This window comes from Lactuca saligna, chromosome 3 (genome assembly GCF_052625555.1).
Source record: "Lactuca saligna cultivar CGN05327 chromosome 3, ASM5262555v1, whole genome shotgun sequence".
Classification (NCBI taxonomy): domain Eukaryota; kingdom Viridiplantae; phylum Streptophyta; class Magnoliopsida; order Asterales; family Asteraceae; genus Lactuca; species Lactuca saligna.
The window spans coordinates 12,476,970-12,498,347 of NC_136419.1; the positions used below are offsets into that span (position 1 = coordinate 12,476,970).

General features: G+C 33.8%; 4 protein-coding genes across 4 annotated transcripts; 2 read left to right on the plus strand and 2 right to left on the minus strand.

Annotated features, from left to right (window-relative positions):
- Window positions 1-2,305: 2,305 nt before the first annotated feature.
- On the plus strand, window positions 2,306-5,163 carry MTA (mRNAadenosine methylase). Its single transcript, XM_078982911.1, has 6 exons — window positions 2,306-3,424; window positions 3,512-3,694; window positions 3,788-4,143; window positions 4,239-4,455; window positions 4,537-4,616; window positions 4,702-5,163. Exons 1-6 carry the CDS (start codon window positions 2,342-2,344, stop codon window positions 4,940-4,942), a joined length of 2,160 nt encoding a protein of 719 aa, XP_078839037.1. The 5' UTR covers window positions 2,306-2,341; the 3' UTR covers window positions 4,943-5,163.
- A 2,088-nt stretch (window positions 5,164-7,251) lies between these two features.
- On the minus strand, window positions 7,252-8,443 carry LOC145034489 (Phosphoenolpyruvate carboxylase family protein). Its single transcript, XM_078982913.1, has one exon. It carries the CDS (start codon window positions 8,393-8,395, stop codon window positions 7,322-7,324), a length of 1,074 nt encoding a protein of 357 aa, XP_078839039.1. The 5' UTR covers window positions 8,396-8,443; the 3' UTR covers window positions 7,252-7,321.
- A 389-nt stretch (window positions 8,444-8,832) lies between these two features.
- LOC145034488 (uncharacterized) lies at window positions 8,833-10,793 on the minus strand. Its single transcript, XM_078982912.1, has 7 exons — window positions 10,477-10,793; window positions 10,229-10,375; window positions 10,047-10,145; window positions 9,772-9,963; window positions 9,565-9,684; window positions 9,418-9,489; window positions 8,833-9,294 (listed from the first exon to the last, which is right to left on the minus strand). The coding sequence occupies exons 1-7, from the start codon at window positions 10,714-10,716 to the stop codon at window positions 9,070-9,072; spliced, it is 1,095 nt and encodes a 364-aa protein (XP_078839038.1). The 5' UTR covers window positions 10,717-10,793; the 3' UTR covers window positions 8,833-9,069.
- Window positions 10,794-16,211: 5,418 nt separating this feature from the next.
- Window positions 16,212-17,322, plus strand: LOC145034490 (uncharacterized). Its single transcript, XM_078982914.1, has 3 exons — window positions 16,212-16,609; window positions 16,681-16,957; window positions 17,053-17,322. Exons 1-3 carry the CDS (start codon window positions 16,250-16,252, stop codon window positions 17,250-17,252), a joined length of 837 nt encoding a protein of 278 aa, XP_078839040.1. The 5' UTR covers window positions 16,212-16,249; the 3' UTR covers window positions 17,253-17,322.
- The last annotated feature ends 4,056 nt before the right edge of the window (window positions 17,323-21,378 follow it).

The following is a 21,378-nucleotide window of genomic DNA, read 5'->3' on the forward strand; positions in this document are numbered from 1 at the left end:
CCTTCTTTTTATATTGTTTTTTTTATTAATTTTTAGTAATTATTTTAGTATACTGAAATCGTTCCGTGTGTTCGATACTCAATTTACTTTATTATACTATAAACTGACTAGATACATTGTCTATAGATGCATTAGTAGATAAGTAGTTAGGTTATAAATTTAAAGCTAGATAGGTATAATTTGGGCATATCAATAGTCTAAGGCAAGTATTAAGAACTTGTATATATATATATATATATATATATATATATATATATATATATATATATATATATATATATATATATATATATATATAGGCCTATGAGATGGATCAAGAATGCATCAGCTGAAGAAAAAGAGCCAAAAATGGTAGTTAGTCTTCACTAAGTAATAAGGTGAGTTATAACATGATAAGAGAGTTCTAGGGATGTCAAAAAAATCCTATGTCTAATAGGGAACCCGAAACCTACACCCGTTTTGATTGGATAATCCCTGAGTTGATCGGGGATAGGGACGGGGATGGGGAATCCACGAATAAAAAAGTGGGAAGATTGATACCCCTAATCCCCGACCTATATATATATATATATATATATATATATATATATATATATATATATATATATATATATATAATACAAAACATATATTTATAATATAATTTACAATACCGAAAAATTTATCCATTGAACTTATTAGCAGTTACTTTCTTGAAATTGTACTTTTCCTTCTTTTATTTGATTTAACCTCATGTATAATTCTTTACACATTGGTTTATCTATTTTACCTAAAATGTCATTCTGATAAATAAAAATTTCTACTTAATTTTTCATTTATGTATTTAAATATTATATAAAATTTGTTTATATTTTTTATGCCAGCTATGAATACTTTTACATTTTTTAAAATATTTGAACTTATATTGGTAAAACTGAAATTTAGGGTATTTCTTTATACGAACGTTTTCATATTAAAAGAGAAAAAGAAATCTCCAACTCCTCGCTGGGGATTCCCGGTCGAGGATTCAAGGATGTGGATGCAAATTGAGGTCCCTTGTATTCTTTGCCTCCGTTGCCATCTCTAGAGAGTTCTTTGTAAGAACTTAGATATAATCTACGATAGATTAAGGGTAAGGAATTCAAGAGAAAAATAATATGGTGAAGGATCGTAAGGGAAGGGGGGGGGGGGGGGGGAGTAAGTTCAGATAAGGGGGAATAAGAGAAGAAGAATGACTAAGAGTAAAGATGAGACAAGAAGAATGATTAAGAGTAAAGATGAGAAGTCAATAGTAAGTGATTGAGAAGAATGTTGCATAGAGTATAAAAAATAGTAGAGTCAATAGTAAGTGATTGAGAAGAATGTTGCATAGAGTATAAAGAATAATAAAGAAAGATAAAACGAGATAAAAAGATAGGGGATTAGGAGTGGTTTTATTTATTTGTTATTTTAAAATTTTTGTTTCTATTTTTATTGTAAACCTAAAATGTTTTACTTTTTACAAAATTCCGAATTTATTAGAAAACTCTGAACAATACTAGGGGTGTAAATGAGCCGAGCCGAGCCCGAGCCTGACAAAGCTCGAGCTCGGCTCGTTTAATTTGAGGAAGCTCGAGCTCGAGCTCGAGCTCGATTCGAGCCTTAAAATGAAGCTCGAGCTCGGCTCATGAACAATTTAGTGGGCTCGCGAGCCTAATCGAGCCTAAACGAGCCTCTATGTGTGTGTGTGTGTGTGTCTATATATATATATATATATATATATATATATATATATATATATATATATGTGTGTGTGTGTGTGTGTGTGTGTGTGTGCGCGTTTGTGTATGTATGTATGTGTGTGTGTGTGTGTGTGTGTATATATATATATATATATATAGATATATAGGCTCGTTTAGGCTCGCGAGCCCATTAATTGAAGCTCGGCTCGAGCTCATTTAATAAACGAGCCTCATATTTAGGCTCGAGCTCAGCTCGGGCTCGTTTAATTCGATCTCGAGTCGATCCCGAGTAGCTCACGAGTAGCTCGGCTCACTTACACCTCTAAACAGTACATAGTTTTTTTTTTATTTTTTTTATTTTTTTATTTTTGAAACGGCCAATAATGGTTTTTTTTTTTTGGAACAGTGCATAGTTAATTAGATATAGATAATCTCCATCATTCCACCGTAATAATCTTTTTTATATTTGGAAGTAACAAAAATCATAACAAAATTATACCATAGAAACCGTCCAAGCGATAAAAGGATTGGGATGAAAGCAAATACTTGCCCAAACCAGAAGGACGATTCGTATACTTTACTATATCTTGTAGTATAAAGCCTTGGAACTCGTCTGCTTGTATTGTCGCCTAAGAAAAAGAATGGAGCCTCAATCAGATAGCACGGACGAAATTGCAAACATCAAAGAAATCCGCCAACAAATCCAGTCTCGTATTGAAACGCTACGCAATTCTCAGCTCGAAATTATATCTTCTCTACAATATGGTGTGGTTCCAGACATTACCTCGTCTCTCGATCTCCATCTCAAGGTCGTTTCCTCCTTCAATGGCCGCCCTTTCACCCCTCTTCCCAGCCCTCTTCCCGCTCCTAACCCTAATACTAGACGACGCATTCAACCACCACCCCCTGCTCCTCCGATCAAAATCTCAAAACTTTCCGATGAATTACAGCCAAAACCCTCGACGGAGGGTTTTGCAGGGGATGAAGGTGGGAGTGGAACTACGCCGTTGGCTACTGTGAGGTCAATGGTGGCAGTTTGTTTGTTGGAGAGGGTTCCATTTACGGAGATTGATTCGGCGTCGATTTTGAGTAAGTTGGAGAGCGATAGTTTCCAGTCTGTTACGGTGGCGGAGAAGGCGGCGTTGAGAGAGGTGGCTGGAGGGGAGACGATACTAGCGGTGGAGTTGGCGTTGAGGTCAATGGCAGAGGACAACGGCGGGGTTCAGTTAGAGGAGTTCAAAGTGAATGGGAAATTTAGGGTTTTGGTGAAGGGGATCGATAGAACCAAATTAGTCAAAGAGTTGCCAGAGAGTAAACAAAACGAATCAAATTCAAATAATTCAAGTGGTGGGAATGCGATTCAGCAAAGCTCTAGGACAATCGGCGATGGCGGTTGGATGGGGCAAGGAGACCCTAGTCAGTTCGGCGGCGGTCAGATAATGGGGCCGAGGGGTATGATGGGGATGCTAGGGAGGCCTCGAGGAATGGGTGTTAACCCGATGCATAGACCACCACCATCAATGGGTGGGATGTATTCACCGATGCATAGCAGCGGTGGTGGTTCAAACGGGAAGCCACCGAGAACAGAGGAGGACGATCTTAAAGATCTTGAAGCTTTACTTAATAAAAAGTCTTTCAAGGAGTTACAGAAATCAAAAACAGGAGAGGAGTTGTTGGACCTCATCCATCGTCCTACCGCAAAGGAAACTGCCGTTGCTGCAAAGGTTCTTGTTTCATCTTCTTCTTTTTCCTCTTCAAATCGCATTCACAAGAAAACAGAACTCATAACGCCATAATTATGATTATTTCAGTTCAAAAGCAAAGGTGGTTCTCAAGTAAAGGAATACTGTACAGCTTTGACCAAAGAAGACTGCAGACGCCAATCTGGTTCTTTCATCTCCTGTGAAAAGGTTCATTTCAGGCGGATAATTGCTGTCCACACTGATATGAACCTTGGCGACTGTTCTTTTCTTGACACCTGTCGTCACATGAAGGTGAAATCATTATCATCATGATGTAAATCTTTTTGTTTTGATTTGAGTAATTGAGTTGGTGTGTGTGTGTGTGTGTGTTTATATATCTGGCAGACTTGCAAGTATGTGCATTATGAGCTTGATTCAACACCAGACGTGGCACACATGAATATGATGATGGGTGTTTCTGGACCTTCAAAGCCATTAAAGCCTCAGCGAGCTGAGTATTGTTCAGAAGTGGAGCTTGGTGAATCACAGTGGATTAACTGTGACATTCGTAACTTCAGAATGGACATATTAGGACAATACGGAGTGATAATGGCTGATCCACCATGGGACATTCATATGGAGTTACCTTATGGCACCATGGCTGATGATGAGATGAGGAATCTGAATATCCAAGCTTTACAGACTGATGGTCTTATCTTTCTTTGGGTAACAGGAAGAGCAATGGAACTAGGACGTGAATGGTATTATATCAATTTTTAAATGGTTTTGAATGATGATATAATATATATATTTACATATGATGCTGAATGTTTGCATTGATTTAATTTTGTTGTAGTTTGGATCTTTGGGGATATAAGAGAGTGGAGGAAATAATATGGGTGAAGACGAATCAACTTCAAAGGATAATAAGAACAGGGAGAACTGGTCATTGGTTGAATCATAGCAAAGAACATTGCCTTGTTGGCATTAAAGGAGATCCAATTGTCAACAGGAATATTGATACAGATGTCATTGTTGCAGAGGTTCGAGAAACAAGTCGTAAGCCTGATGAGGTGACCTTCATTCACACTCCTTCATTTATTTATTTATTTGAAAAAAAAAAATTAAAATAAAAAGTTTTATGTTTGTGTCAGATGTACCCTTTGTTGGAGAGGATAAGTCCAAGAACAAGAAAGCTGGAATTGTTTGCTCGAATGCACAACACACATGCAGGGTAAAATATTCTTTTTTCTTTTTATATTTTTCCAAGTTTGTAGAAAATTATGTGATGATTTGATAAATGATGGATTGATTATTAGGTGGATGTCACTTGGTAATCAGTTGAGTGGTGCACGGCTGGTGGATGATGGGCTGAGGGCAAGATTTAAGGCGGCTTACCCGGAGGTTGAGGTGCAGCCAGCATCTCCGCCAAGGGCGTCTGCTATGGAAGTGGATACAACAAGTCCAAGTCCATTCAGTGAATCAAAACCCATGTCTGCTCATTTTTCTTCCGATCCCAACTATGGAGCTGAATCAAATAAGCCCATGGATGAATCTTGATGACACCACTCACATGTCAATGTAGCAAAGCACGAAGCCATAGGATGATAGCCTTACTGTTGTTATAAGAGAGACTAAAGCGTACACAACATCTTTTCCACCTTTTTTGCTTTTAGATGTCTTGCACAACATTTGGAATTTTTTTATATCGTGTTATATTTATTGACCATGTGGTAATTATATTACAAGAAAATGAAGCATGAGGCAGTATCTTAGTCGTACATACTTTTAAGCAGTTTGTATTGTTGGTGATTTTAGTGTTTACCAAGTTTTTGTGTAATGGAATGTGTAAGATTTCAAACATTGATTCTATACAAGTAGGGGGATGCATAGTGCACGCTTGTCTAAGATTAGTTTGTTCTCGTTAGCACTTTTTGGTAGATCAAAGAATCCAAATTCTGTCTGAAAACATCTAGTTTTTCATGACTTTCAGTCTATGCCTAGAATCAAAGTTGTTCCTTGGAAGATTTAATATTACGCAAGGTGCGTAATATTAAATTCAAAAAGTGATTTAAATGTTCCACTTGGGATCTAAGACAAATTTTGTGATTCCGGAAACCACCCCATTTGTCATAAACACGAACATTGATCTTAACCAATGGTATTGGACCCGATCATATATCATATATGGGTTTTATTTAATGAATCAGATTTGAAACGGGCATTTTCTTACTTATTCATCTTTTCTTTTTTTCTTTTGAAACGGGTTTTATTCTTTAATGAATATAAAATTTTCTTTGAAATGGGTTTTATTTAATAGATCTTCCTTATCCAAATTTTCTTTATATTTTGATGATTCTAAATGTTATTCGAACTTCTACGGTTATGAAACTCCTAGTTTTTTGTAATTGAAAATATTCAAACCTGAGAAAATACCAGAAAACACTTGAAAGATGATAAATAATATGTCGATAAAGATATTTCTTTAATGAATATAAAATAATATGTGGTGTGTTTTTATTTAGTATGTTTGATGAACGTAAAATAATATTATGTTTATTTTATTTACTTTATATTTTAAGTAAAAATTTATTTGTTTTGAAATAAAATAATTATTTTTAATATTTCTAAATTTTTAGTGGAATAATAAAAAAATCATAAACTATATTTATTAAATAATTTTTTTGGAACGGTTATTAAATAAAAAATTGATTTAGGTTAGATTGCTAATGGATGTGAAAAAATGAGTTGATTTGGTTTAATTCTATAGATGGAAGACATAAAAAATTTAGTTTTTTTATTAAACGGGTTTGGTTGGATTTTTGAATATACAATGTGCTGTTTTAAATTTTATGATTTTATTTATTGAAGTTATTTCATTAGTAAATTTATAACATTTAAATATTAACAACATATTTTGCTTATATGTTTTTTTTCTTTCTAATTTATAGTTTTATAAGTTACACTTTATTATTGATAACGTTTATAAATTAGTAATGGTTATTTCTAAAAGAAAATGATGTCACCTCGAATCAAACATGACATACTTTTTAATCGCTTTTTCTGTTTGCAATTCTAATCCACATATAGGGATCAAGGATCTACATGCCCTTATGTTCTTCAACTTTTGCTTTTTCTTATTTATTTAACAAATATTGTTAAAATTGCGATATTCTTCCTAAGATTTTAAGATCTCATCTAGGTAAATCGATATTGATCAACTTTAGATTGTTTTGGATAAGATTGAAAATAAAATCGTAACTAAGTTAATCGAATACGAGCTTTAAAAAATTTATTTTGAATTGTTTATTGCTAAATGGTGTATTGGAGATTTTAAACTGTTTATTCATTATTGTTATTAATTGATAGATGAAAATGTAATTTTTATGTTTTAAATGACTCTTTGATTCAATCTTACTGTTACAATCTTGTAAAATTACATTTACAATCTCGTAAAACAAAAACTACCATGATCTTACAGTTACAATCTTGTAGAGAACAAAAAACAATCCCAATTCTTGTTCTGATAATCAATTCAACCTTTGACCAAAAAGATATATGTTGGTTATATTTCACATTCAACAAATTTAGTAATGGGCATCCCTTCTCCATCATCCGATGGACGAGAGGAACCTAATGATTAGCTTTACAGGGAATTTCTAAACGTCTCTTCTGATGATCAAAAAGATATATTTCAGTGAAATATGAACTCCATGTTTTCATCTGTTCTTATTCTTAGAGTACACTAACAGAGTTTGCATTCCATTAACAGAGTTTCTCTATTACTATTAATCTTGGTCTATTAATCAAGATTATGCCAGAGATGTCGTTAGTTGGGGATTTATTGGATTCAAATAGTTTGCATTCGATTGAACAAAAAGAGGAAAGGATCACTCGTTTAATGAAGTGAAAGAACAAGAAAAAGAAATACAAATCAAGTCATTCACTCCAGTACTTCTCATCACCATCTTTAGCAATTTCGATACCGTCGACATCAGAATCAGAATCAGCCGATTTCATCTTGAACTTCTTCACATCTTCCACACACGCACTCCTGAACAACCCTATATCAACTGCCCCTGAAATCATGTGATATCCGCGTGACCTCAGATCCTCCGGCGTGTCGTGCGGCATTGCAAAACCAGAAAGATAAGCTCCACCACCACCACCACCACCACTTTTCCCCGTCTTCTTCAGCACTCCCTTCTCCGCCGTCTTCATCATCTCCTTTACTTTCTTATTCCCAGGGTCCCATAGATACCCCATACTCGCACTCAGATCCAACGGTCCCATCTGCACGCAGTCAACTCCATCAACACTTGCAATCTCATCAATCTTCTTCACTCCCTCTTCCGATTCCACCTGACACATGATCAGAAGCTCTTCTTCGTAATTGCTTAGATACCCATTGTCGATTCCGTAATCGGAGGCCCGAACGATTGTATGAGCAGAGCCACGGACTCCGTTTGGTGGGAACTTACAATAGGAGACGGCTCTTTTAGCCATTTTCTGGCTCTCAATCATGGGGAACATGATACCCTGAGGTCCAAGATCGAGAGCTTTCTTAGCCCATGCTGCGTCTGAGTCAGGTAAACGAAGGATCGCCGGAGTACGAGCTGCGGCGAGGGCATGGAGACACGAGAGAGCTTGAGAGATGCCGCCTGGACCGTGTTCCATGTCGACGACAACGAAGTCGTAGCCGGAGAGACCGGCGATCTCAGCAAGTGTAGGCGAGAAGGAGAGCAGGAAGAGACCGTACAAAGTCTCGCCATTTTTGAGCCGAGATTTGAGGGTCTGTGGGGCGGTTGTGGTAGATAAACTCTCGGAGATGGTGGTCGTAGTGGATCTGATCGGAGGACCGATTAACGTTTTCCTTTTGATGACAGAGCTCAGAGATTCAAAATTGGGGGACTTCGGAAGGTGTATTAGGGTTTTACAGGGGAAATGTTCTACGGATTTTCTTGTTAGGGTTTTGGTGTGAAGAGATGAAGTTGAGAAAGTAAGAGTCGCCATAGCTGAGTTTGATTGGAATAGCGACGTCAAGATTAGAGCACATCTGATTACATCTTCCTATATAGTGTCCACAGGTCACGCGAAAGTCACGTGACACTGTACATTGTACTAGAGGCATTTGGACATTTGGTTTGCCAGATTTCATGGAGTTTGGTCGGAATTGTATTCCAATCCCTTGTTTTGTTGCAAATAAGTAAGGAATTAAATTATGTTGAAATTGACAAAAACGAAAAACCCATGGATTTTAACATTATAGAATTCAATTTCACCTAATTCTTCAATGTTACAAAATCCATATACTTTTTTAACTAGAATTTCATAAGAAATCATCACTCACCTCTCCATCTGTTTCCCTTTTCTTGCTCACAAATTCCATTCCAATTCCAGCCAACCAAACAAATTACATTCCGGTTTCTGCCAACCAAACACATAATACCTTCTGATTGCAAATCCAGAATACACAGATTCCAATTCCTTCCAAAACATTGCACAAGCCAAAATGTTTACTAATGAAATAAAAACATAAAACTTGAAAAAAGAACTCTGAATAAGCCAACTGTTCCACCTGTCTCATACTTTGCATAACAATCTAATACACTTTGTGAAAAGATAAATAAATTTTTTTAATTGGAAAGCTGAAAATGGGGCGAATAAAGTAGAAGAAGATGCCATTTTTAGAGCTTTAAGCCACCTCTAGCCATGGCAAGTGCACCCTCATACGTATGATTCCCGCCAATAAAGCCACTCATATGCACAAAAACACACCCCGGAATCCCAGATTCCTTGGAAAGATCATCATCTCTCAACCCTCTCCATTGAGCAGGAAGAGCCTTTCTGCTCTCAAAGCTATCAGGAGATTTTGCTACTGCTTGCACTCTCCAGCTTTTGCTCCTTTCATCCTGCCAGGTTTTAAATTTATTCCAGTTATCAGTACAAGAGAATAATATTAATAATTTAAATTAAAAAATAAACATAACATATATATATATATATATATATATATATATATAATGAATGGATACCTGGTAGAGAACATATTTAACAGATGGTTCTGTCTTCAACTCCTGCTCAAGCTCATATAAGTGAAGCTTCCACTGTTAACAATAAAAATAAAATCAAAATTTCTGGTTTTGATAAACCAAAGTATCTAACAAAAATGAAAAACTTACAGGGCAAAATCTATCCAAAACCATGATTTCTCCACTAGGATCAATATTGGTTCTTGCTGCAAGACATTCCATGACAATTGAGCGAGCTGGAAGCCATGATTTTACATGAAATCGAACACTCTGTGAACACCATAAATTAAAAGTAAGCAAGTAGAAAACATTTTCTTCAATCCATACAAAAAGCAATAGTGTATAATAATTACTCACATCTAAGAACTCAGTGCCTGCAAGATTCATTGCCTTCTGAAAAGCTTGATTCTCTTTCTCAGAAGACTGATCAGGGTCAGTCCAGTCTAGATTGAATTTTCCAACCCTTGATGACAAGTGAGTGTTGTTCACGTATTTAGGAGGTTGATCAGTGTCATATTGATTGATTCCATTGTCAATTGCATCGATTGCCTGTAACAAATAGAAAATTCTTCAAGTTTTTGAGAAACTAGAAAAGAAGATGTAATTCATCAGTATAAAGTATAAACAATCACCTCCATGAAGCTTTTGTAAATAGCTAAATATAACCTCTGCACATCTGGGTGCCCTTCATCAACCTGAAGCTCTTTTGCAATTATCTCTGTTCCAAAATGCTACAAACGATAACAGCTTATTAGATCGCTAAAGCAAAAGAATTAGAATAAGATTACACATCGGTTTCAACTTTGAAGTCTACCTTATAAATAAGACCAGCACTACTAAGTTTAGTAGTAAACCCATGTCCAAAAACCTCAGCAAAACCCTTTTGGTGGTGGTCATAACGATCTTGACTGGGATCGTACACTCCACCAACATCAAGAACAGCATCAAGAGTCTCTAACATCTACAATCGGATAGAATATTTCCACCAAGTCAAGTTTTTAAGAAAAAAGAGAGAATTTTAACTTGCGCATTTCAACAAACAGTTGGTGTGCTTCAACAAACCTGCGGATCTCTTGTGCGTACGATTTCGGCCCCGGAATACTTGTTGGTGAGGCGAATCATGAAGCAGCCCAGTGCTTCGTCACAGTGAAAGCTTCCATTGTGGGTGCCAACCCTTTTCAGAGGAGTGTAAGACGGCGAGTTTGCGGAGAAAGTAGCCGCGGCCATTATTGAGAAAGTGAAGTTTTTGTTAGCAATGAGAAGTCTAGTTGGAGCGAGTAATCTTGTAGCGACCGTAAACATGCCTAGGTCGTTTCAAAGAGGCAGCCCACGACTTTTATACGGGGTTTATTGATTATTGATTTCTTCGGTTTCGCTTAGAGTGGTCTTTTGGGTCAACAATTGGTCTTTAATCTCCTCTTTACATTTTATTTCCTTATAAATTACATTTTGGGTCAGCTTTCTTCTAATGTTATTGTAAAAAATCAGATAAATCTCCAATAAAATCCTGAAATCTTGACATCATTGATAAAAAGCCATGTCTTTATTTAAAAAAAAAATGAAATACTTTGTTAGAAAATTTATAAAAATGAGAATTTTGTAAATTCAATCTTCTCATCAAATTCCCAATCTTCCTTACAACTCTATGCAGTGAAGTAATCCATATTTGTTGTCTTGCCCTGGTTAGAAAACATCGTTTCATACATGATAGAGACATGTGTAATCGTTTTCTAGCAATAAAAAGATAACTTATTAAGAAGGGAAGAGGTGGAAAATATATGGAAGGAAGTTGAGAACACCAACTAAACATGGTACAATATGCATGGTAATGTACATGTAATAAGAAAACTATGGACTAAATACAAAGTAAATATTTAACCAAATCATCAAAAAAGAGCTTTAAAATACACACCTTTTATAGATCCGTCTTTCAAGCTTCTTCTTGCATTGTCATAGCTTTGGTGGTTGACTAGCTATTTTCTAGAAGCAAATATACTACAGAATAACCATCCTATTTGTAACCAATTCCTTTTTCAGTTATCACTCATGACTTTGAATTCCATTAAAAAGAAAACAAGATGTGTGTTGGAGGGAGGAGGTTGCCCTAAATCTGTCAGTCTTTGCATCCACACCACCAATCCACTTTTCTGTTTCTTTAAGTTTTTTTAGTGTTAGTTTTACATTCTAGCTTTTCTTGCAACTATGTTACTAAAATGTATGTGCATTCATTGAGGACCTGCATCCATCTTAGCTGGTAGTAATTCATTAGGGCCATTAGAATGAGTTAACATCGAAACAAATATAACAATTTTTCTCTTCATAATGTCAAACATCAATTTCAGATGAACTTACTTTATAGTGAATAAGAGAATACTATGATTAAAACATTTTGTGTAGTACTCAAATAAGAGTTGTAGATAAAAAGTAAATATTTTTAGTTGAAAAGAAGATAGTAGATGAAAATAAATATTGTTATAATTGTACTAAAATGGCACTTTTATTGACTATTTCACATTTTCGCATATGGAAGTTAGTCATCTGCAAAATCCCTTTGTTCCACGCATCTATCCAGAAGTAGTGTAGTTCACCGGTTCTACCAAATGCTCTTATTTTGTCGACAATGATCGTATTAGTATACAGTTATGCTACGGGAGATTTTAAATACACCCGAAAAAATGTCAAAACCACCTATTGAAAACCATTAATAGTAAACTTAATTAAAAAAATATTAAAAATGTAATGATGGTATATAGGACAGATTAACATGGGCGATTTCAAAACTATTTTAATGTTTTTGTTTAGAGTAAATTACAGAAATGGTCCTTATGTTTTGGTTTGATTTTCAGTTTTGTTCCCTAATCTAAAAATTAATAAGTTGTATCCCTATAATTTATGAATATTACACGTTTAGTCATTGTTTCATATAAAAACACTAACTTAGTCTTCATTTCTCTTTTAACAATTTATTATTATTATTATATAACAATACTACACTTTTAGTCCTTCTTTCATATAAAAACACTAACTGATTTTCTGTTTTGTTCCCTAATATAAATTCGAGTTTGTTTACGTTTCGAACAATAAAAAACAACGATCACAAATAATTAAACGAACAATAAAAAATATAATATGATATTTTTTCATAACTATAACCATGGTTGTAGAACTCGTTGTTCGGTACCTACTCGGCCGACTACCGAGTAACGAGTACTCGGGAGTACTCGGGGAGTAATTGGGAGTACCCGGGGAGTACTCGGATTCGGTAATTCATATAGAAATATTTTTAGGGAAATTATATATATCAAAATCATAAGTTAAAACCATAAGTTGAATGAAATATATAACAAAATTAGATACATGTGAATACACAAAAACTAAAAAACACACAATGATCCCACTTTGTGAATAATTATTGAAAATTTAATATATATATATATATATATATATATATATATATATATATATATATGTAGTAATAATCACACATATGTGTGTGTTAAATAATAAATCATTAAGTATACTATACATATTAATCATCGAGTTGGCCGAGTTTTACAATAGTGTTCGCTTCAACAAGGGTCCGATCGGGGAGTACTCGGATTTTGTAACTCATCTCGGTAAGGGGCCGAGTAGCGAGTACTCGGCCAACTCGGCGAGTTTTACAACACTGACTATAACAAATAAAATTATCGTTTTCATTTACCACCGTTTTGTCAAACAATGTCATATTTTAATTTTATTAATTATCAGGGACATCAACTACATAAATATTACAATTATCACGTGGTGCATTCGGTGGAATATATGTATTAAGTCGAACATTATACAATATTTCTCATCTAGCGGCACGGTCTGATTTGTGGTGACGCCAAAGTGACAAATGATTCTTGTAAATCAACTTTTACGTAATGACCATTATAAACGAAGGCGATAACAATAGATTTATGATGTGAGATGTCTTGCGGACCATGCCAAAGCGGAAAACAGGTCGACGAACCTTGTTTGTCTATAAAATAGACAATTACACCATACTTATTAGCGATGAGGAATCCAGTATCCAACATAATCAACCAATATTCACTTTGTGCATAACCAAATCCAGTGAAACGTGTTGTACGTTGTTTATATCATCTTGAAAATCATTGCATATCGTTCCGAATTTTCTAATAACTCGTTGTATAAGTCTGAGCGGATTTGACGCCAATAATTTTGACTATACCCGAGGGAGACAACTATTTCCCAAAATCCACAATTTCCATCTCCCTCCACATCTTCAATGTTTGTAACGTATGGGTGAAATTCATTTGGAATTTCACACATAAGTGAAATTGAATAAAATGTTGAAGGTTGTTGAAACGAAAATGTATTGTGTCTCTCTGGTTCCTGGTTTAAATCAAATTGATTAGACCCATTATAAATATAAATATGTGATATATAAAAACATAAATATATGAATAATAATACACGAACATACCTCGTAATTTAACTCATCAAACAATGACAAATATTATGGCAAACTCATTTTCTTTTACTTAGCCTATCATTTTTCAAACTATCGTACAATGAAAATGATATTTGGGACACATTCATTTATAGTAAAACTTTAGGCGTGAAAATAATACACGAACATACCTCGTAATTTAACTCATCAAACAATGACAAATATTATGGCAAACTCATTTTCTTTTACTTAGCCTATCATTTTTCAAACTATCGTACAATGAAAATGATATTTGGGACACATTCATTTATAGTAAAACTTTAGGCGTGAAAATGAATACTATATAAATTATAGGATAAGTTAAAGGACCATAAATGAAAACATAATTATATTATTTTGATTTGATTGTAGTGGTATTCATTTACACCACACTAAAATAAAGATATGATATTTATTATAAATACAAGATAAGTTAAAGGACCATAAATGTAAGTATAGTTATATTATTTTGATTTGATTGTAGTGGTATTCATTTACACCGCATTAAAATAAAGATCATATATTTATTGTAACTGTAGGGTAAGTTAAAGGACCATAAATGTAAATATAGTTATTAGTTGCTAATACCAAATGGAAGGGTGTGGTCAATTGCACAAAAATGAAGATAAATTGATGGGGTGATGAGTGTTATTATTTTTTAATTTTATAAATAATTTGTAAATAAAAAATTAATTAAAATAGTTAATAATGGCATAATAGTCTTTTTAGCTCGAAGTAACCGTGCAACAAAAAGATGTAATAGGAAGGATCTGAGTTAAGAAGAAAAGTTGGTGACAAAACTCAAAAATTATCCCAAAACACAAGGATCATTCGTATGTATACATGTGTTTGAAAAAGTTGAAATATCAATATATTAATAATGGTTGAAAGTAATTTTTTTTTAAATAGAAAAGAGTATAAACTGAATATATTTTTTAACTATAAGGGTAATAAGTATTAAAATTATTTAATCTTTATAAATATATTATAAAATAAAATATATATAAAAAATGCCGTATAATATGGGATTAAGAAAGAAAATAAAAAAATATACAAAATGCAGCCTTGTCAATTTTGGTTTAAAGATTTAATGGTGGTTTGGACTTTAGATAATTAGGTGGTTTTGATTAGGGGTGCAAACGAGCCAAGCTACTCGCGAGCTACTCGAGATCGGATCGTTAAAAGCTCGACTCGAAATCGATTCTAAACGAGCCCGAGCCGAGCTCGAGCTTAATATTAAGCTCGTTTATTAAACGAGCTCGAGCTCAAGCCTATGTCATTAAGCTTGATTAGGCTCACGAGCCTAAACGAGCATTTATATAATATAATTTAATATTATTTATATATATTAAAATAAAAATATATTAGGGGAATTATGAATTTAGGGTATTAGTAAACGAGCTTCTTAACGAGCTCGAGTCGAGCTTAAGCTTATTTAGACACATCAAATAAAAAAAGAGTCGAGCCCGAGCCCGAGCCGAGCTTGTATAATTCTTTACGAGCTCGAGCTGAGCTCAGTACAAGGAAGCTCGAATCGAGCCGAGCTCGAGCTCGAGCCTTATATAACTTAAACGAGCCCGAGCCGAGCCTGACCAGGCTCGGGCTCGGCTCGGCTCATTTGCATCCCTAGTTTTGATTAATTTTTAGGTGTCTTTAACAACACCCCGACACACAAGGAAGGACACGGTGAGAAGGAGGGAGCAAGACATTTTTTTTGCCTCCTGTCAGAAGAGGGGGCGGTGTGTCTTCAGCATGACTGTGTTTATCGTTCGACTCCTCACAACCTTAGATAAATTATCATTTATACGTAAAACCCCTCGTCTTAAGTGTTTCCATGCAATCGTCTTCTTAAGAATAACAAAAAGTATGGGGGTTTTGTTTGATGATGATAGTAGAAGTGAATCGTTATTATTTGAATATGCTTTGTGTTTCTAGAAGTTTTAACTTCTTTGTAGGATGTCGCTCCCATATTAAAGTTGATGCTAACTTCCACTAAATCTTTGTTGGCAACATTTTCTAAGGCGTACACATGAATTTTCGTGAATTTCTTTATACAAGAAATGTGTTTTTTTATCGAACAACTTATACAAGAAATGTGTGGAAATTTTGCGTTATATTAAAAAATGGTCTTGATCATGTAATTTTCTAGTAAATTTATTTATATTAAGTTATAGTATAACTATATAAATTAATAAGTAAATCTCATTCAGTTCAATATATATAAACAAACCATTTGATTTAATTTAATTCTTTAGAACTCAAACACGAAATGAATTTAGATCAAAAAGAAAATAAAGCAACTCCTTTGCTATGGTAATATATACCCCACAAACAGAGGGCAGCTATCCACAAAGCATGGCAACCACACCCATTCCCATTTTTGCTGCAGAAACTCCATTCCTCACGCGATTGAAACTGCTTTCACCGCCATTAATATCATCCTCATCCTCAAGGTATTCTCTGTTGATCGTGAACTGCAGAAGCCCCCTTAACATCAATCGAATTAGTGATACGAAAAGCTCCAACTTCATTACCAATGGCGGTCAACTGAAGAACGTGATATCAGGTATAGCGGACCAGCAAGTAGATGAATTGGTTAAAGCTACACAGAGAGTTGAATCGGCCAAAAAAGAGTTGGCCGAGGCCCAAGAGCAAGAAATTGAAGCCAGGAAGACGATGGAATACATGAATCAGCTTGAAACAAGGGATTTTGAGGTCCGTTTCTTCTTTATTTACCATAAAATTATGAGTTTTTATGGTAACAGAAATTAGGGTTTCCATTGAAGACGGTAGAAGCTGAGAATGGAAGAAAAACGATATACAAGAACAAAGAGAAGTTGGAATCCGTAAAAGCTGCATTGATTTCCGGCATTGTTGGGACCTTGGCAAGCTTCCCCATTTCCCTAACTCATATGACCAATTCCTACGAGCTTATTGTGTCAACTGCAATCACCATAAGCATCTGTGCATTATATGGTGCAACATTCCGGTATGCTGTCCGAAGAGACTTGGATGATTTTCATCTTAAAATTGGAACGTGTGCAGCTTTTGGAATCGTCAAAGGTGTTTTGAATTGAACAAATCATCATCAATCTTGTTGTTATACTTATAAGGATCATTTAAACAAGGTTGAAAATTGAAAACTTGTCGTGTTGCAGGACTTGCTACATTGGATGGAAGGCTGTGTTTAGAACAAGAAACTGGAAACGTGGTGTCAAATGCTTTGAATGGAGTAGTATGTGTTTCTGAGAATGTTTTGATTTTTATTTTTGCTGCTGGTGGGTTGGATATATGCTATAAGATGGGGATATTAAGTCCATTTCCGGTTGAATCATCAGCTTCAATAACTAAAATGTAATTAATTGCTTCTCTAGATTGACATTTGTACATCCACCTGCAGAATGGTTCGTGATAGTGTTTTTTTTTTTTTTTTTTTTTTTTTTTATCCAAGACCATAGTATTTGACAATTAGGAACAATTTGTGTTTTTGAGAATCTTTTAATTTTCCTTTATGTTGCTGCTGGTCTAGGCATTACGAAATCGAATGGAATGGGATGAAATAGAATGGAATGGAATGGAAGGAAGGGATTGGGAGGGAATCGGTCCATATTTGGGCAGATAACTTCCAAGGGAAAAATACATAATCCTTTTTTTTTTTTCTTCCTTTCCTTCCCCTTCATTAAAAAAACTCAATATCACATTTCATTTCCTTTATTTCCTTAAGAAAAACAAGAATACGTCTCGTTCATTAACAGCTTCTTCGATATAAGGCCTACAAAGCACAAAGCAAGCAACATTCGAGCACTAGAACTCTATAAGCCACAAAGCATCAATAGGCATCATTTCTAATAGACATCTCTCCTAATAGGCATTCTAGCATGCAACATTGATCATATCCCTATGTTATGCAACATTGATCATATCCATATGTTACCTTTTAGCATGCAAAACATATAACATAACATGTATGGGTATTCTGAGAATCATTTACTTGAGCTTGATTGATTGCACGCATCGCACCAGTTTTTTTTTTGTAAAAATATTTTTAGAAAATTTATTTTCTTTAAAAAGATTATTAATTCCTCCGTTTGAGTTCAGACATACTCGAGAGTGTGTCCGAATCCTTTAAACCAAAGCTCTGATACCAACTTGTGTAATTCCAAAATGACAATAAAATTTTTCATTTTAAACATCGAATCATACAACCAATTGTTCCAAAACCAAATAAAGTAAAAGTGTATTTTTGAAAAAACAAAGAATCTCAAAAGTAACCAATACGGAAAAAGTAATCAGGAGATGCGGTGCAGTCAAGCCGGACCATTCCCTTTGATGCTAGAAGTACCTGAAAAATATTAAATCACAAACCGTAAACACAAAGCTTAGTGAGTTCCCCAAAATACCAAATACCATACATATCATGGGCTACCCCATGGTCTTGCATACAAATGTCATGAGTCATCCCATGGTCTTTCATACCATTGTCATGGGTTGCCCCCATGGTCTTCCCTTGTAGTGTATTGGCTACTCCAAAGTCTTACATACAAGTGTTATGGGTTACCCCTATGGTCTTTCATACAAATCTCACTGGCTACATCGTGGTGGGTAGATATATATAAATAATATATATATATTTGGTTATTAGGTCAAATAGAGGGACTAACAATCGATTTTTTGAAAAGGATTGCGACTAAAACCCTCTAGAAACCTTAGAGAAGATCTAGAATCGATTGGAGCTCAAGAGTTGAAGAGATATAGAAGAATTCTACATAGTTCTAATCGGTTTGCTAACATACTCATATCTACTCTTATTTACATCGATTTTGTGTGTTTTTCTACTATTATGAGAGGCTAAAAACCTTATACTTCTATTTGGGGAAGATAAACCTAATCCTTATGTGTTGATTTTGATTTATGGATGATATATGTTGATTTTACTTGTGTTTGATAATTAAACCCTAACATGTTTTAGTTCTAGTTTTTATTGCTTATACATCAAGTTCTGTGTGATAGTTGATTATTCTAATTGCATGAATTTGTCACCTAATTGTTTATGCCTATGTCATTAAATAAATAGAGCTGAGATTAGTCATATCTTAGATAAATTAATTAAAGCTAGTAACTTTAATTGTGTTAAAGAGTATAATTAATCTTAATTTGTGATTGGCTGTTTAAATTGATCATAGGAAAGTAACTACTATCATTCATAGTCCAATTTGTGATCGTTATCGATGTGGTGTTTAACTTGTGCTTGATCATTGAATGGTAATTCATAAATTGGTATGTCTAGATATTTGATCATAATAGGTAGTTAACAAATTGGTGATAAATATATTTAATACACTAGAAATCAACCATAAGATAAGGGAAAATTGGAACTGAACAGAAGTAATCTTTAATCTTGAAGTAAATTTGTTTTTATTTGCTTACCTAGTTGGTAATTTGGTAGTGATTTGAATTAAGTTCTTCTGATCTTGCAAAATCAGTAAAAACACCCAATTTAAGTTTGTTTTCTTAGTTTAATTAGAAGTAGTTATCTTAATTAATTAAATTTTGTTCCTTGTGTTCGACGTCTGACTTACCCAAGCTATTTTATAATCCGACTAGGTACACTGCCTATATGTACATATATTAGTTAAGTTAGTTAGGTTATAAAATTAAAACAAGTAGGTATTTTTGTGCGCATCAAAGTTTTTGGCGCCGTTGATTGAAATTTATGGCAGAAGACCTGATTAAGCATGACTTATTTTGACCCTAATTTTTTTGGGTTTCAATTTAAAATTATATACGTTTATATTATTTTTATTTACATAAATAAATTCTAAAAATATTGGTATAACAAACAAGCTGTCAAAACCGATGGCAAAATAATAGGGATTAAGCGAGTTTCAATTATGTTTGATTAGAGGTATTTTTGGTATAAGATAAGGTATTTAAAATAAAATTTCTGATGTTAACGGATATTACCGATTACATTAAAACAATATTTAAGCGAGAAAAAGTTGAGTAGAATGCTAGAAGATGTGTTATGTGACAAAAATAGTTGTAAAATGAGGACATGTGGACAAAAAAAGAATCTTATATTAGAGATAAATTAAAGATAAATTATCATTTACATTTTATACCTTATTTAAAATAATTAAAAAAGGTATCTTGCATTAGGAAACAAAATCATATCTTTATCAGGATTAATGTTTGAAGTTGTTAATATATTGTCCCAGCTAAGCCAATATTAGGCTTAGGGGTGGAATTGGTACGGTACCAATTCAATTTTCTTTAAACCGTGTACCGTACCAATTATAATTGGTATAAAAAAATTACTACTAGTACCGTACAATGTATACTTGGTACCAATTTATTTGGCTACAAACAAGTTTGGTTGGTTCAAATTGATAATGGTATATACCAACTTCTTTTAATTTTCTATTGTAAGATTTAAAAATAAGCAAAGACATCGGGATTTTGATGTGTAGTATAGAAATTAGTTACGTTTTCTTTTAGTTTACAAAAAAATTATACTGAAGTAATGCTAAAGTAACATTTTAATATTGTGTTTTAACGTGGTAATAACTATTGACTAATACGACCAAATGACTAATATAATATTATTAAAACTGTAAACAATAAATACATTTAAAACTGTAAACAACAAATACAATTAACAGTTGAAATATATATATATATATATATATATATATATATATATATATATATATGTATGTATGTATGTATGTATGTATGTATGTATGTATGTATGTATGTATAATGAATTGGTTGGTACGGTATTACCATGGTATTCCAATTTTTGTACCATTACCGTACCAATATTGATAAATTTGTACGGTACTACCAACAAAACATGTTGGCTACCAAATATATTGGTTACCAAGTTTCATGGTTCGATTGATAACATGTTGGTTGGTTTTCTATCGTATAATTTTGCCAGCCCTAATTAGGCTGTGGTTTCCTTATTTAATCTTGGCTTTTTATTCCCTTACAACTCCAGCCTTCTGCAAGATCATAAATTATAATTATCGTTAAGAGTTATTTGTCTTGTGATCTACAAACAAATAAAAACAATGAGTGCTTTAATAAAGTTTCAACATTTATAGCAACCCATTTAGTAAACTACAGAATAAACCTGTATCAATAAGAAAAAAATGGCTACACAGATAGGTAATATATATATATATATATATATATATATATATATATATATATATATGTATATATATATTTTTTTTGCATGCATTGGAAAAAAGATGCAGCTTCCCTAAGAATTCTTGACCCACTTGTTCTTAAAATTTGTAATTAATCAATACTCAGGTATCTAACAAGTCCCATGAACAACATGTTTATCTATCAAAAAAGAGAACATCATAAAAAGCATGCTAGACACAGACTTCTTCCATATAAACAACACCATCTACTGCATGGAAAGAACACTAGAAGTTTAACAAGATCAAGTGTCCTTGGAAATGTGTTGA

What these genes read in the sequence shown, in the direction of transcription:
- LOC145034489 (XM_078982913.1), bottom strand. Translation starts at nt 8,395, where the DNA reads ATGGCGACTCTTACTTTCTCAACTTCATCTCTTCACACCAAAACCCTA.
- MTA (XM_078982911.1), top strand. Translation starts at nt 2,342, where the DNA reads ATGGAGCCTCAATCAGATAGCACGGACGAAATTGCAAACATCAAAGAA. An exon ending in AAACTGCCGTTGCTGCAAAG is followed by an intron (nt 3,425 to 3,511) that starts GTTCTTGTTTCA and finishes TGATTATTTCAG; the next exon opens with TTCAAAAGCAAAGGTGGTTC. An exon ending in ATGCACAACACACATGCAGG is followed by an intron (nt 4,617 to 4,701) that starts GTAAAATATTCT and finishes ATTGATTATTAG; the next exon opens with GTGGATGTCACTTGGTAATC.
- LOC145034488 (XM_078982912.1), bottom strand. Translation starts at nt 10,716, where the DNA reads ATGTTTACGGTCGCTACAAGATTACTCGCTCCAACTAGACTTCTCATT. An exon ending in GTGCTGGTCTTATTTATAAG is followed by an intron (nt 10,146 to 10,228) that starts GTAGACTTCAAA and finishes TATCGTTTGTAG; the next exon opens with CATTTTGGAACAGAGATAAT. An exon ending in TTTACAAAAGCTTCATGGAG is followed by an intron (nt 9,964 to 10,046) that starts GTGATTGTTTAT and finishes TATTTGTTACAG; the next exon opens with GCAATCGATGCAATTGACAA.
- LOC145034490 (XM_078982914.1), top strand. Translation starts at nt 16,250, where the DNA reads ATGGCAACCACACCCATTCCCATTTTTGCTGCAGAAACTCCATTCCTC. An exon ending in TTGAAACAAGGGATTTTGAG is followed by an intron (nt 16,610 to 16,680) that starts GTCCGTTTCTTC and finishes TTTCCATTGAAG; the next exon opens with ACGGTAGAAGCTGAGAATGG. An exon ending in AGCTTTTGGAATCGTCAAAG is followed by an intron (nt 16,958 to 17,052) that starts GTGTTTTGAATT and finishes GTCGTGTTGCAG; the next exon opens with GACTTGCTACATTGGATGGA.